General features: G+C 47.6%; 1 protein-coding gene across 1 annotated transcript; it reads right to left on the bottom strand.

Annotated features, from left to right (window-relative positions):
* Positions 1-550: 550 nt before the first annotated feature.
* LOC143829603 (tubulin alpha-4A chain) lies at positions 551-9,743 on the bottom strand. The gene is made up of 4 exons (XM_077320771.1): positions 9,612-9,743; positions 4,173-4,395; positions 2,987-3,135; positions 551-1,599 (listed from the first exon to the last, which is right to left on the bottom strand). The coding sequence occupies exons 1-4, from the start codon at positions 9,612-9,614 to the stop codon at positions 628-630; spliced, it is 1,347 nt and encodes a 448-aa protein (XP_077176886.1). The 5' UTR covers positions 9,615-9,743; the 3' UTR covers positions 551-627.
* Positions 9,744-17,118: the final 7,375 nt, after the last annotated feature.

The raw sequence follows: 17,118 nt of genomic DNA on the forward strand, positions 1-17,118 counted from the left end.
ATTTGGTATGCAGCTAAAAACAGCATTTTAGAAAGAAGGGATGCCAACATTTAGTAGTTGTTTATGAATGGCAGGTTACGTGAGGAAAAATACACATATTGCATTGTTTCCTTAACACTGAACATATTTTGATACAGAATTAAGTTTTTACAATCCCGGCTCATGTGTCTCTACCCATGTTCTTAGCAAGAGAGGAACTGATTCTGTGAAGTAATACTAGTGGGTTCTTATCTACAAACAAGTATTTTCCTGCCTCCTCTTGCAGATTTCCACACTCCTGAGACGTTCCCACTGTTTAGGCAGATCCTAAGGAACAACACTGAACAGTGTTAGGCATAAGTCATGTGAAAAGGGAATCTGCCCTCCCCCCAATTCCACTGCTGGGGCAGCGAGGCACTGTGTACAAGTGCTTGTTCCACACACAGTTCCTCCTCCCTACCTAAGCAGCCTACTTTCCCTTACAGGGGGCCAGTCCTCACTAAGTGGTGCTGCTACAATATTAAGAGGAGCAATAAGCCTAGCAAACAAAGAAACAAAGAATGGAGTCAGATTAAAACTGAAAGACTTTATTTTAATTATAGTTAATAATTACAGGAGGGTTCATTGGGCAATGTAAGCCACCTGCAGCTACTCTTCTCCCTCATCTTCATCCTCATATGAGTCAATGCCCACCTCTTCATAATCCTTCTCCAGGGCAGCCATGTCTTCCCGTGCCTCAGAGAACTCCCCTTCTTCCATGCCTTCCCCCACATACCAGTGGACAAAGGCTCGCTTGGCATACATCAGGTCAAACTTATGGTCCAGGCGGGCCCAGGCCTCAGCTATGGCTGTGGTGTTGCTTAGCATGCACACTGCCCGCTGCACCTTGGCAAGGTCTCCACCGGGAACCACAGTGGGGGGCTGGTAGTTGATGCCCACCTTGAAGCCTGTGGGACACCAGTCCACAAACTGGATGCTGCGTTTGGTCTTTATGGCTGCAATAGCAGCATTCACATCCTTGGGTACAACATCACCCCGGTACAAGAGGCAGCATGCCATGTATTTCCCATGTCGGGGGTCACATTTCACCATCTGATTGGCTGGCTCAAAGCACGAATTTGTGATCTCAGCCACAGACAGCTGCTCATGATAGGCCTTCTCTGCAGAGATGACTGGGGCATATGTGGCTAGAGGGAAGTGGATGCGTGGGTAGGGCACTAAGTTGGTCTGGAACTCTGTCAGGTCTACATTGAGAGCTCCATCAAAGCGCAGGGAAGCAGTGATGGAGGACACAATCTGGCTGATAAGGCGGTTGAGGTTTGTGTAAGTTGGGCGTTCAATGTCCAGATTCCTGCGGCAGATATCATAGATGGCTTCATTGTCTACCATGAAAGCACAATCTGAGTGCTCAAGGGTGGTGTGCGTGGTGAGGATAGAGTTGTACGGCTCCACAACGGCTGTGGAGACTTGTGGAGCTGGGTAGATCGCAAATTCCAGCTTGGACTTCTTGCCATAGTCAACAGAAAGTCGTTCCATCAGCAGAGAGGTGAATCCTGAGCCGGTGCCTCCCCCAAAGCTGTGGAAGACCAAGAATCCTTGGAGTCCTGTACACTGGTCAGCCTGTTGAAGATCCCAAGAGAAATTTTGCTAAATACCAGTCAGTTTCTGCCTATATGCTATTATTTAGGCCCATATCAGATATTCAGTTCTCCATAAACTTTAAATGTCCATTAAACTACTGCAATTAACCAGTTGCTCATCTAGCCCCTAGAACACTAGGGCTCTCACACACACACTTCATATATCACTATGAATGGAGTTCTTCAAGAACAAGTAGTTCTTCAAAGCCAGAACACAGTGCAATGACTTAGATGGCATTTGGTAAAACCTTGCAGTGGGTATGTGTTACTTGCTCTGGAGGTGTGACCTCCAATTCCTGTCCTAACTCCAGTGTACATTAGATAATAGAATTTACTTTTATCCTCCTTACAAATAATGTGAACTCTTATTCACAAGATTCCCAAAGTTTTAACACACAAATGACATTTTTTGACTTATGGAATTCTGAGTTAGAGAACTTTAGGAGGTTGGTTGCACCTGGAGACAAAATTGAAAGCTTCGAATAAATCTTTGTTGTCTTAAAGGTGCTATTGGAATCAAATTTTGTTGTGCTACTTCAGACCAACATGGCTAAAAAAACTAATGGGTGATTGGAAGTAGGCAAAAAATGGGAGACAACAGTGCAACTTAAAATTGTTACATTTAGAGGTTAGATATGGGGCTTCCAAACTGTTCCACTCGCAAGTTCTCAAACTCTTCAAAGGTTCTTCACTATCGGCAAGGGCTTCCTTGAACTTCCTTGAAGGGCACCCAGCCTTCCATGGCTACTGTTCCCCTGCCGTGTGCAACTGCAGGGAATGATGGAGGAGTATAGTTTGTTCAATTCATGCAGGGCAATGAGACTCAAGGCCTAGACATATGTCCTACACCGAAGAAAGTATGCATTGTGGGATGCATCCAAGAATTCTTAACACTGGCTTGCATGGCAAATAGGTGTTCATCAACTGATGAATACATGTGAAAGAAGTTCCTTAAAATTATATTGCTTGAAAATTATTGAGCCTTCCAATGGCGGCTTCTACATTCACTGCAACATTAGTTAGGCAGTATGAAGGCACGATGAGCGCCGAGGAGCGCACTGAGTTGAAACAGCCAGCTGATTCTTTGGTTGCAAACTTCTAACATGGGCTCTAAAGCACAACTTTGTTTAATAGGAGGTGTGAAACAAAGAAATGAGCACATATGGAGAAACAGCATGTGTGGTCATTTCTCTGTCACAGTTCCTTGCTGCACTGAAACAGAAAGATGTGGCAATAGGTTACTATTACTGAGGTTCCGTATTAGCCACTCCCAGCCTACCAGCTACCCCCATAAGGAAGCCAAAACCCCTTCCACTCCTGTAAGCTTCCCCTAACCTCCCCCCCCCCCACCACCACTACGTTTATACCAGTTTCCGGATCCTGTCCAACACCAAGTCAATGATCTCCTTTCCAATGGTATAATGTCCACGAGCATAGTTGTTGGCAGCATCTTCCTTGCCAGTGATCAGCTGCTCTGGGTGGAAGAGCTGTCGATAAGTGCCAGCACGAACCTCATCTGGAAAAGAAACAAGGAGATAGATGAATCCGGAGTCTTAACATAATCGAGCAAGTAAGGGAATCCAAGCAAGGCTTAGGGAGCACCTAACAAGGATTCCTTAAGATCAACGAGGACAGGTGAACTTCCTTGAAGGGCACTCTGCCTTCCATGGCTGCCCTTCCCCTGCCATACGTAACTGCAGGAGAGTGTTGGCAGAGCGCGCTTCACTTGGGCCCATGCTGGCATCTGGAAGGCGTGCCTAGGTGCAACCACTTCAGAATTTCACAGGTCAAAGTCTTCTCAACAGACATCACTTTGCTAGCCATGTTAAGTAGTTAGTTCTGACAGCAGACACTGATGGAGAGTAGCAATCAATGCTTCCCCATGAGCTTGCTTGTCAAATCCCATTGCCACAGATGCTGCTCTCTCACAACCCCCTGGCCTAGACTGTTACCAAGACAACTAAACAGCATTCCTCAGTTTGGCTGGGGGGGGGCAGTTGCCAATACTTAAGAGTGCTAAAATGGCCTCTCCTAAGTCTGACTCTCCCTGGGAATGGGCACAAAACAAAGCCTCAGTGAGACTGCAGCCGGTGCTGCCCACTAGAGGGCATGAAACTCCAGTCAGAAGGCTCAGAGCCTACAACAGGCTCTCCAGCATGGCACCAGCCAAGTGTTTTGAGAAAGTGGGTGGGACCAAATGGGTCCCAGCAGGACTTTTGACCAGCTGTGCAGATTTTGAAAACAGTGTTTTAACAACGGCTGCTACCACAGCACAGGGGTTTTTACTGCATGACTGAAAGTAAGCTGTGCATATACACAAAACAAAACATGTTCATTTTAAAAGGCATCCTATTAAACATAATTTTGGCTTGAATTAATATTATAGAATGTCATTTCCGGATACTTTGTGGCTGGCTCCACCTCCCATGGCAGCCATTTTGTGGGTTGCTCCGCCTCCTGTGGCAGCCATTTTGTGGCTATACCTACTAGTCTATCAGAATTCCAAAGATGCTTAAAAATCCTGTAGACTCCTGCCCTAAGCCTTGTACTCACCAATCACGGTGGGTTCCAAGTCCACAAAGACAGCACGGGGCACATGTTTTCCGGCTCCAGTTTCACAGAAGAAGGTGGTGAAGGAATCATCCCCACCTCCAATGGTCTTCTCACTTGGCATTTGCCCATCTGGCTGAATCCCGTGTTCCAGACAGTACAGCTCCCAGCAGGTATTGCCCATTTGGACACCGGCCTGGCCGACATGGACTGAGATGCATTCACGCTGTGGAAATAAAAGAGTGATGAACTTTCTCTGGCAAAAAGATCAGAGGCAGCACAACCCGGAGTATAGGAAGACTCAAAGTCATGGGCACTGAGGGAACATATACACAGCATTTCAGAAACGCACAGTGCAGGGAGGAGTTTTGTCAAAGCCACCAGTCCAGTTAAATGTCCTGGGGATTTGCCAGGTCAGCAGCAGCAAGCCTTTTGTTCCAGAAATCACAAGTATTTCACAGCAGCACTCTAGTGAGCACTACACTACCTATGCAAATGAGAGAGGAACGGCAATAGTACAGCACTGAGAGAGGAACGGCAATAGTACAGGCGAGGAGGAGTAGAGGCCTACCTATGAGGTATCCAAACCTACTGACATACATACAATATTAGGCTCCATGACTGCCATGAAAAACAGCAAGCATTCCTTATGGCAAATGAGCTGCAAGTCATTACAGGTTGGCTAGCGGAATCAACATCTGCTTATGTAGTTCAAAGCAAGATTTGGGGGGCAAAGAAGCCAAGAGATATGCCATTATGTTCAGGAGCTTTGATTTCATCCGATTGTATTCACTTCAGATTAAATGGTCACTTCAGAAACCAGAGTGTGGCAGTACCTAAAGTAAGAAATCATGCAGTACCATGGTTAGGGAATCTATCACACAGAAGTCACAAAGAGTTAACACAAACTGCCAGTCTGCACATTTCCAACACTCACGCTGCAAGAGACATGTTCAACGGTACACCCAGCCTCTGCTTATTTGCAAAGATTCATACAGGCCTCCACAAAATACGCTTCATAAACTCACACATACCTTGAACAAGGTGAAATGTGAGCATTTATTCTCATTCATCTCTGTGACTGCCAACTACTAGGAGGGACCTGGAGATCTCCCAGGATTATAACTGATATCAAGACTACAGAGATCAGATTCCCCCCTTTAAAAAAACCCCAGCTGCTTTGGACTTTAGCATCATTCACCATGGTCTCTCCCTTCCTAAATCCCATCTCCAAGAATTTTCTAACCCAGAGTTAGCAACCCTATTCTTTTCTCATGCCCCTGGGCTGAGGATACCAGAATTCAAATGCTGCTTGCAGACTGTCACCACATTCCCTCCTATGGGGAAGCCAATGTGACAGCATTGGAATACTATTCATTGCATCCACACTGGATCAGAACGCTCAGAAAGAATTAGCCAACTGTATAACTATCAAGGCCAGGTAAGAGTGGCGTGGGAGTAATTAACTGAGTTACTTACCATTTCTGAGAGCAGATGTCAGGCCAATAAATAAATTTATTCAAGCCAGGTACATGACTTGAACATACCCTCCCACATGGGGTTGTGGTTATATGGGAGCGTCATGCCGCTGCACCCCCCCCCCCATTTTCTCAGAGAAAGAAGGCAGCATCTCAACATTTTAATAAAATAAGTCATAGTATGGTAAGAAATGACCCAGCAGTTATTTTTAGGCTTAAGCCAGCAGGTAGACAGTCATCTACCTTATTATCATCAAAAATAGGTCAAGGGGAAGACAGATAATAATCAGTTCTACACAACTTGTTTAGCAACCCAGCCCATACAAGAAGCAAGCTTCTTGCTGTGCCAGCACTCAAGTCAGAGGCTGAATGGGCCTGGGCAAACATAATGTTGTGTTTAAATTCAGGCTGAAGCTCTGTCTTTCCCCTCCCCCTACCATCACTAGTAAATTATCCACATCACACCTGAAAGAAAGAACCAGGTGGCTCCTCAGAATGAGTAATATGGGCAGATTGGTGAGTTTATGACTCAAGAGTAAAGCTACATGTCAGGACTGGTGGGTGAGGAAAGAAATTAAGGTGGGAAGAGGTTGCCCTGCCCATCGTCATGGCTACAGCCTTGAAAAACGCAGCCTAGTTTTCACAGAGGCAGAAAACCTCTACTATACTGCTTCAAACCACTTGTTTGACTGAACATTTCTGTCACACAACTTAATCCCTACCTTACCAAGGGTCAGGAGAAACCAGTGTTGTTCTAAGAGCCCTACTATGCTGCCTTGAGTATGAGATACGGAAAGCTAAAATGTTTTAAACAAATAAAGAAATATCAGTTTTCTATATGAAGAGAATGGTTATGTTGAACTGGCCCCCAGCTGTAGACTGAAATAGGCCTACAACTGCCTGAACAGCCTGCCAAGTAAACCCAATGCAAATATCCTCACACTAAGCTGCAGCGTGAAACCTTGAGTCTTGCTCTGCTCAGCATGCACTGCTGTCAGCCAAAATGGTAATGCAAGGGCCCATTTCCCCAGGAAAAGTCTGGCTGCTTTTCAGAGGATCCTTTCGGCAGAGATGCAATGTCAAGTCAGACTGAGGACATACCTGCAGGGTAATCAGCCACTAGCAAAGGGGATCAAGTACACCCGCCCACAGAATACCCCACTGCCATCATCATCGTCATACCACCTCTATAAATCCAAATCGAAGTTGAGGTTTTCCAGTATTCTGGACCTAACTACAGCTAATGCAAAGTATGCTTGCACTCCCAGGAGAGTATTGGCCAGAACCCCCCCCCCCTCCCCAATGCACTTTGTGTTCAGTTTGGAACCACAGGTAAGGCCAAGTGCTGCATTGCAGGGGGCAGTCCTAGAGGCAGTGACATCCAATCTGTATGCAGCTAAGACTTGGCTGCACTTTCAGATTTGCTCCATGTGATAAAGAACATTGGCAAAATTGTAGCAAACTGAATTTCAAAAGACTCACAGAGTAACATGCAGAGGAATACTTTCTAGAAAACTGCTATCCCAGGAACACTTTGTATATTTACTCAGAAGCAAATCCTACTTGGGTCAGGCTGCAAATCTTAAGTATCTTTGCCTTCTTGCAGTAAACTCAGCCTCAAAAAGCAAACGCAGGTTGGCTGAACATGCAGCCCCATTTCAGCTAGGCCCTCTCTACTCCCTCTTGTGCTTCCCATCTACATCCTCTGGTATCTAGGAACTTGCCAGCCGCTTTTGAAACATGACCTTTCGGGCAGTTTAAAGTCCAAAATTATATAGTCAGGGCGTTAATAATTTCATTAGGAGGATGCAAATTCAAGTCTTTCAATTAAAAATGATCATAACCAAGACTAATTGTAAATCTGCAAGTGGATTCATTCCATCAGTGGCAAACAACTGCTTTCAGCTTCCTGTATGGGAATAGTGGCTTATCCCGTCTCTTGCTATAAGGACCATTGAGAGTTGGTACTGAGCATTCGGAAGTGCTACATAAATGCCATGTATTGTTAGTTCAAAAAAAAAAAATCCCTGCCCAGTCACCATTAAATTCCAGGAATATACTGGATTTCTTTTCTCTGCACAAAGGTTATTATAAAACCAAGGATTTCAACAAACTGAAGTCTGCCAAGCTAAACGCCTCCCTCTGGCTACTGTTGCCTTACGTGGGAGGAAAGAAAAAAATGGTCTCCCTATTCCCTTACTGCAGAGGTTTAACAAGAAGCAGCAAATTTCCAAGACAGGAGTTGTCAAAGCTGAAGGCAGCCTGGAAAAGCAGGCGTTGTGTCAAATGTGCAGCAACCAATTTCATACTTAATGCTGGAAGAAGGAGGCATTGAATACGCTCAATGACATTCCCAAGACTGTACTCTGGTGTCTACACATTCAGTAAAGTAAATAATTTAAGCCTTTTTGAATATTACAGAAGCTGACTCCTCCATGCCCCACCAAGAATGACAGGGCAGGCCTCAGTTTCTCTCTTGCTTTGTCAGCTTACTCAGGCGAGAATACCCTGCTCAGCTACCTGCAGGAACAACTTGCACTCTGTCTGGGCACTCCAGGGATTAAGGGGGGCAAGCAAGGAAGTTACCAAAGCTAGGCCTTTAAAAGGAATCAGACAACCACTGTTGGTGGCATAGAAGCATAGTAGATCGCCCATGAAAATGCGCCTCAATTCTGAGTCAGGTCCACCCCTCCTCAAGGCGTTCCCAGGGCTGAAGGCGTGTTGACAAGAGACGCTTACATCAGTGCTGCAGTTTCATCCGGCACTTCCCCTTTTGAAGTTCAAATTAAGGAGACGTCACCTAAAACGTGCATGCTCCGCGGTAAAATGGCTCTCTCTTCCGCATTCTGCGCCTCCTGAACGTTGGGCGTCTTGACAAGGGGCGCACAACCCCAGACACGCGGGGAACTGGCTCCTGGCGCCCGGAGGACGAGTCTAGTGACTGGGAGACGTCGGCGAAGGCTTTGCAGCGGGTCGGTTTGGGGTGGCGTCGTCGGCAGGCGCCACCCTCGTGCTCCTTCACCAGGCCAGCCTGGACCTCTAAAAATAGGTCTCCCTCCGCCAAAGGGCCAAGATTCCCCCGAGATGAGACGGGAGATGCGATTACCTACTTTGGACGGGAGCCCGGTCGTTGGCCCGGCTATTTCCAGCCCTGGGATTTGTTTGGAAGCGGGGCGGCGGGACGCATCCTGAGCCAACTCTCTCTTCCTGCCCCCGGCCTATTAATACCCCCCCCCCGTAAGTGGGCTAGGATGGGTGCCGCTGAAGGGGGGGCGGGGAGAACCGCGGACGTGGGTGCCGCCCGACGGTTCTCCTCGCCTCCCATTCCCCTGGGGCACCGAGAGCGTTCGAAGGTGCCCGGCCTCGCTTGTCCAGTTCTCCCCTTCCAGTTCTTTCCCAGCCCGCGCCCCAAGCCAGCTGTCACTGCTCGTTGCTCCAACGTGGCTGCAGGGAAATGAGGCGCACAGAGGCGCGGATCCGGGCACCAGGCCAACTCCGGCGAGAGGGAAGGCCAAGCCTGCCCGATCCTGTTCCGCTGCTCCCCCTCACGCGCGCGGCACAACCCCGCCTGCCAAGGAGCTCACGTGCCCCGCAGTGCAGACTCCGACTTCGGAGCAGCAGCACGCAGCACCTGCGCCCATTAGACTTCCTCTGGCAGGCAGGCCCAGCTGCACCCCCGCCATGTTCGCGGGAGGCCAGGGGGGAGAGCACCTGTTCCCCAAGGTCACGCTGCATACAGCAGGCCAACCTCGGGCCTCGTAGGGGAAGCGTCCGGAAGAAGGAGAAGGCTGCCCAACTCCACGGGCCGGCGCCGCCAAATACCTGCCAAAGGAACACGCCGTGCCAGCAACCGCGTGGGCTCTCAGCCTGGCAATCGCTAAAAAGAAGCCTCCCTCCCTCCCGCCTTGCCCGCTAATGTGCTACTGGAGCAACCAGGGGGCACCCGAGCGCCTACCCCCCTTACCATGGTGGGAGCAGCAGGGGCAGAATCTCACGCTGAGTCGGGGCGACGAAGTCTCGGTGAGAAGCAGCTGCGCTTGCTGCCAGGCGCCTTGCCGCAGCGGCTTTATAAAGGAGGGGGCGGGACATCGCGGCAGAGGGGGACGGGCCTAAGCATTGGCCCCGCCCGATCCTTTAGTGGTTGTTTACGGGAGACTGGGTGGGGCGGGGAGCGCTTGCTCTTGCAAAGGGTGCCAAGCGATACATTCCTGATTCCAGTGGGGGACACGTAGCAGTCTGTTGCAGTAAACACGCGCATATAGAGTGGGACTAGACTAGAGAGCTCTTCGTGAGCTGCGTGGTCGTAGCGCAAACTTTTTTTCGTTGCCGGACTAAGCTCTACGTAGTAGGGCGGCCAGAGAACCAATGGCGGGCGGGGCTTCTCGACCGTCTACATTCGCTTCTTGGAGCGAAATCGCTGGAAGGAGCAGCTTTTCCACAAGCAGCGTGCTAAAAGTTCTTCCTACGACAACCACAGGCACGGGACCCAAGTCTCCCCCCGCCCCGCTTGTGAGAGTTAAGTTTGCAGTTGGTTCTGAGGCAGCGGAACAAAGTTTGAGTCCAAGGGGCGCCTTTCAGACCAACAGAGTTTTATTAAAGGCATAGGTTTTTGCATGTATGCACACTTCGGCAGATGTAATGAAGCAGAATTTCCTCAACCCTTATATCTAGGTAAGGAGGGGTGAGTTTATTACCCGGAAGTACTAGCTAGAGTGGATGCTTAGTTAATAGGCAATTTTAGCTGAGATTGGATTAAGGCAATTGTCAAGATCTGTGAATGTCAGTACATCAGAGTACAAACACAAGAGTTAAACAGGTGCAAGAATGTAGCTAGAGTCCAGGGGCAGCCCCAAGACAGCCTTGTATCAGCAGGAACTGCTAGGCGTGTGCAGATGCAATCTCCTTCAATTACATTGAAACAAATTTCCTTAAATGTTACTTATAGGTAAGGGACCTTAGTTGCTAGGAAATGCTAATTAGAATAACTCTTGTATTTGTATGCTGATTTACTGCTGTTTACTCTACACCTGACAGCAACAACAGGAAGGCAGCAGAACTCCATGTGGAAGGCCTATTCTCAGAAGAGGGTTACATCCCTAATACGAGTGTATCGCTGTGGGTTAGTCTTGGCACTGCTCAAACTAAGCCTCACACTAAGGCCATCTCTCTCCTTGAAAAGGTCCATGATCTTGTATTAAGTGTACCAGGAGGATGGAAGCTGTGTTCAACAAGAGCTGTGTTTCTCTCACAGAATGTAAGGCACTTAGGAAAGTCCTGGCATGGTGGTGCTTTTTTGTGTGTGAAGAAGGCAAAAGCATCCTAGAAAAGAGGGGAATGCAATGGAGTTACTTTTACGATGGAATACAAGGCAACTTCCAGGCTAGGGACAATCTGGGGGTAGCTGGCCGAAGCCCTGTGTTGGGGGTGGGCATCTGTCCTGCTAACATTGTCAGCAGTCCTCTGCCACTGCCATAGCAAAGGGGTGGGCGTCAAGTAAGTTGTCAGCAGCAGGTAACCTGGCAGAAGCCAACAATCAGTTATCACATGAACACATGAAGCCGCCTTAAAGTGAGTGAGGCCGTCTGTCCTTCAAGGTCAGTATCTGGCAGTAGTGCTCTGTGTTCTCAGGCAGAGGCCTTTTGTACCCTCTGCTAGCTGCTCTTCTAACTGGAGATGCCAGAGATCGAACCTAGGGCCCTCTGCATGCCAAGCAGATACTCTGCCGCTGAGCCATGGCTTATTCCTACAGCTGGGGTGGGGCAGGGGATAAGAAGGTCAGTAAGGGACTTAATCAGGGTGCTGTTTTCTCATGTCTTTGGGCAAGGAAGGGTTGAGCCCTAGGAGGCCAGAAGGTGAGAGCTGGGAGGGTGAATGCCTCACTATGGGGAGGGCTCCTCCCACCCACCTGCTCCACTGCCACAGCAGGACTTTTGTTCAGGTCCCCAGAATTACTAAGACTGATCACCCTTGCTCCAGCCTGGCTGAAACTGCTGTGCCAGCTGCATCCTCCTTGATCATGTATTCTAGAGTGAGCTCAGTAGGATGCCTTTAAGTAAGCATGCTTACAATCCAGCTGCAAAACCCCCGTTCTACCTAGTTTATCTGTCAAATGTACAGAGAGAGCAGCAACCTTAGGAGAAACCTGACTCAGAGCCAGCACTGCTGTCAAGACATCTGCCAGAAGATGGGGGGGGGATACATAGAAATCATGATTTTACAAGGTGGAGTTTCTCTCCACAGAGCGCTGCAGGGATGGTAGAAGTCCTAGCTAGTGGAACCTTTCCCTTTGTGAAAGATACAGGAGCTCTCTGGAAGCAGAAAGGGCCAAGGGGCAGGACCACGGGAAACATAATTTCTTCTTCACTCAGGTAAGCATTTGTCCCCAGTGCAGGAGAGGTCCCTCTCTTCCTTAACACTTTTGCAGAGTAGCATTGTCTGCGGAAATGACAAGCCTAGGCAGGTGAGCCTTGTCTCTTGAGCCTTTTCAGATGTGCTTGCTAGGACAGGTAGCACCTCCTTGAGGCACGTCTTTGTGCAAAGGACATCCTGTAAAAGGAGCCATCTCTGATTTATCATCTCACAAGCAAGGTCTGAAGTCAGGACAGTGGGACTTGAAACAGTAGGGACACTGTGTGTGTTTTTTTTTGGGGGGGAGGGGCTTACAAGTCTAGCTGTGCTAAAAGAAAACAGCAGGCTGGAGCCCCCAAAGTGGAGGCTGTGGGATGTTGTGTGTGCGCACATATAAAAGAGAGGTAAAGAACAGTTGCCATAGTGAAAGTGCTTTGTATTTTCCCCCTATTAATTCTTTTCTAGCCCTAGCTGGTGTCTCCCAGGTTTCTTGCAAGGCTGTAGAAGCTAAAAATGGTAGAGCTGTTAAAAGTGATAGCTCTCCAGAATTAGAAGAAACAGCAGGCGTTAATTTACAGCAACTGAAAACGTCTTCAGAACTGACCCACCTATGTTTGGGCCCAGCTTGCTCAGGAGCCACATGGACAATTTGCACCCAGTGGGCTGGGCCACAACAATCCCAAGCACACTTTCCAGGGAGTAAGCCCCATTGAATAAAATGGCTCTTACTTCTGAGTAGATTTGCTAATCTTTATTTATTGATGGGATGGGATTGGATTTATAATCTACCCTATATATTGCTCTTGGTTTCGTAATACCAGGACTGAATTCTTTTATATTGGTTCTACTCCTGTATCTTTAAAAACACTTGAGCTGGACACTAAGTGAGAAAAGCCCCTTTGTCCCCGTGCTAGTTAAAACTTCTGTTTAATTTCTGTGCATCCAGCTGTTTTCTTTTGTTTATATATTTTACTTTGTTTATATCTCAGTTCTTTCTCCAGTGGGGATCTAAAGAAGCTTCCACTGTTTCCCTCTTCTCCATTTTATCCCAACAACCCTGTGAGAAAGGCTAGGCCAAGAGCTAGTGCCTGCCCACATTTTGTGCCAGCAGAATTGGCCTTTGAACCAGTGTCGCGCAGAGTGGTAAGGCAGCAGAAATGCTGTCTGAAACTGTCTGTCCATGAGGTTGGGAGTTCGATCCCAGCAGCCGGCTCAAGGTTGACTCAGCCTTCCATCCTTCCAAGGTCGGTAAAATGAGTACCCAGCTTGCTGCTGGGGGATAAACGGTAACGACTGGGGAAGGGAATGGCAACCACCCCGTATTGAGTCTGCCATGAAAACGCTAGAGGGCGTCACCCCAAGGGTCAGACATGACTCAGTGCTTGCACAGGGGATACCTTTACCCCAGTCCTAAACCAACCCTTGGGCCACAGGACCACAATGGCTCTGGGGAAACTAGGAGAAGCTTGACAGCAGGTGGAAACCACAGGGCTGGCTTGTAGGAGACCCTGAGCCAGAATGCTCAATGTTTGAGGCAGGCCTGATTAAGGAGTTTGGCTCTGGAAACCTCTTAAGCTTTCCCATGTGGCATTCATCATCCTATTACAGCCACATATTTTTGAGCAAGTAGGACCCTAGATTTCACTTTGTGGGCAGAGTATCACACACATACCAGCTCTCTAGCTCGCCAGGATGATTCTCAGGAAAGCCATAACCAACTAAACCTGCCCAAAAAACAATACAGATTCCTTTTTAGCTGAATTACACATGATGGCGAAACTCACTAGCCAGAGAAAGCAGTGGGGGAAAAGTCTCCAGATGCTCCCCATCCATTACGGAGCTGCAGTTAGGCAAGTGTAGAGTTAAAGTTGCCCTGACCAGCATGCTTTGAGCCACTCAGGAGCTGCATTCCAGATGTGGGCTGTGCTCTACCTGCTTTGGGCTGGGCACCTGTTTTTCTACTTTCCCTACTCTGAAATGCTTAAGGAAGTATAGTGCCGAAGGTAAATATGCAGTGACTGTGCGTGTGTATGTATGAAGTATACTTTTAGGGAACCTTCATAAACTCACTTCTGCAGACTTGCCTTTTTAGGTGTTATAATTGCTGCAGGGCAAAGACAACTGTTAATTCTCCCCAACAAATGTTCTGTAATCACCATAACCACTTCCTCTGTGTGTGCGTTTCTTCATGTGGGTGCTGAGGGATGCCGTGCTACCATGCTTTGACTGAATTAACAACAGTCCCCTCTCCACAACTATATCAAGGACAACTGCATCTGACAAAACAAGCTTTTGTCTACAAAGATTAGGCTGAAATAAAAACTCAGTAGTTGTTTAAACTCCCGTTTATTTTTGCATTAATATTTCGCTATAAGGTTGACAAAGACCACAGGAAGGGATATGGAGAGACCAACTTTCTCTGTTGATTTGATGCATCAAGACTTCCTGTTTTCATACAGCCCAGCACTATGCATATTTGCTCAGAAGTAAATCCCACTGAGTAGAATGAGACTTACTGTATGGGAAATGTGTTTAGGATTGAAATCCAGGGCTATCTTTTGGGGCCGAGTGGTCTCAGTGAGGAAAGCATACTATAATTGAAGAAACATAAATACATACCTCCTGGCTTACCAGCTTAAATACAACACTACTCTTCCACTAGTCCTTTGAATAGAGAAACAAGCTACTACAAGGGTAAATTGCTAGAACATAATGCCAAAAATATTTATGGCCCCTGATTGAGCTGCTTTATCCTATAATCTACCCTGAATTCAGTAAGACAGGTGGACTATACAGATAAAGAAGTAAATAACAATATAAATCTCTTTAGCTGTCTCTTTTTCTTACTGAAGACCAATAGACTTCTAAAAAGAATTTTTGTATGCAAACTGCTCAGTCCCCCTGATAATTCTACCCTGTCCTCAATTCTCCTTTTTGAGATGTTTAAGAAAGACCAAGTCCATAAACAGTACAGTATCCCTTTAAGGAATGCTTGTTAACTGTGGGCATCAATCATGGAGGGAAATGTAGCTTCTCTGAGGACATGCTGGAATTGTAGTCTGGGCAGAAGTGCTGATGAAACCATCAAAACACATCTGAGAGAAATCAGCATACCAGGGAAGGCCTAGGAAGAAATATTAAGGTCTAGCAGCAAGGGCATATCCAAGAGGTTTATAGCTTGCTAAAGAAAGAGAGACTTGGAATACAATTGCCAGCAGTTTTTGTTCACCAGGATACAATCCTAATTCTAAGAAACCGCTTCCATCTCTGGCTGAGCATGGACTTGCCTTTTAGTCATAACTATTACTACTATTTTATTTTTACGCCGCCCTTTCCTGAGCGCCTTAGAGTAAACTTAAAACAATCATATAAATTAAGAATTAAAATATTTTAATATTAGAATACTGCCTCCTCCTAATAATTATAAGCTTTCTAAGAGTTGGTTAGAACTTAGAGAGATTTTTAAAAAAATTATTTTGGTGGGTAGACTGTCAGACAGGGACACCTGCACCTACGGTGGTCTTTCCTGGCCTCAACCGTAGGCCTGGCAGAACAGGTCCGTCTTACAGGCTCTTTGGCATTGTTTTAGATCCAGGAGGGTCCTGATCTCTTCAGGCAGAGTGTTCCACCAGGCCAGCACTAAGGCTGCAAAAGCCCACCCTTGTCAGAGCCAGCGTTAACTCTTTGGGGCCAGGGACCCTGAGCAGATTTTGATTGCTCAATCTTAACTCTCCTTGGGGGTTACAGGGGAAGAGGTGGTCCCTTAGATACCAGTGTAATTGCGTATTTAGGATGCAGATTGTCATTCTGTGCAGGATCCCCATGAGTATAGGAGGTCAGAAATTATGGCCTCTGCTCTACAGCTTCTAGAACTAGCAAAACTGATATGGATGACTGATCAACATGCTCCACTGCAAAAAGGCTGTGTACATAACTTATCCCAAATCTTCAGCAGCCAGCCTTCTTTTCTACATCATCTCCCTCCCCTTTCGCAGTACACCAACTTCCTCAACTGTGTGACGTTACCAGGCAAAGATCCACTGCATTCATATGTCTACAATGGACGTTGCTGCAGTGCAGACTGACATTGTACTCTGCCCTTGATTCTGTTCCACCACTGTTCCAGTTCAGGCATCTTGCCATGTAACCGTGTATCAGGAGAGGGCAATAAATGGTTACACCTGTAGATACAAACTGTACATTCTACATTGCCTCTGGTGAAGGTTGTGGTGGAACCAGCCCGCTTCTGCCTTGCAGGCCCAGTTCCATCCTTGCCCACCCCCTGATCTGCCACTTCAGGCAAGTGGCAAAACAAATTCTCTGGCTGCCACCACCTGGCTAAAGCACAGGGTGGCAGCTGGAGGAGCCAGGACCCCTATCTGCCCCTTCCACACCCGAGGCCTCGCCTCTCTGGGGTCTCCCACAGCCCCAGCTCCTGAGCACTGTGAGGGATGAGATTCTGCAAGGGTCCACCCTCTGGGTCTTCCCTTAGCACTTCCGCTAGCATTTCCAAGACAGGGGAGCACCACGTGGATCAGAGAACCACTTCCAATTTATACACGATTTACTGAAATGACAAGGTTTAAAAAGCAAATCTATAGCACAGCACAGAGTTAATCTATAGCACAGCACAGACCCAAAGAAACTGGATGAAACACAGTCCTTCTGCCCCTCTGCTAAACATACCCTATCTGGTGTTAAGTACAGGGCAGGCACCTTTGCCTTGCTCACTTGTCCAAGACGGCTGCTCACCTCTTCTTCCAAGAGCAGGCAAAGACCACCAGCCAAAAGCCTCAAAGACCCTTCCTTCCTGTGCTCAGGATCAGATATACTTCTCCTGTCCCCCTTCCCCCACAAGAAGCCCTTCACCTAGGAATCCTGGGAAGAAGGAGCTCTCCCTCACCCCCTCCAGGTACCTGCTTTCTGGCCAGGTCAATTAACATGTGAAAGGGAAGGTGAACAGGGGCTTAGCAGCCCCTGGCCCACTCTTCCCAGCCTAGAGAAAAAAACTGTCCTTTTGCAATAGAAAGTGGGGCATTTTAGCGCAAGGGGTCTACCAGGGCCAGTGTACCTGTAGGGAAGAGGTTGCAGAGCAATGAGGGATGGTTGTATGGTTGCCAGCT

The sequence above is a fragment of the Paroedura picta genome, chromosome 2, assembly GCF_049243985.1.
Source record: "Paroedura picta isolate Pp20150507F chromosome 2, Ppicta_v3.0, whole genome shotgun sequence".
Lineage (NCBI taxonomy): Eukaryota > Metazoa > Chordata > Lepidosauria > Squamata > Gekkonidae > Paroedura > Paroedura picta.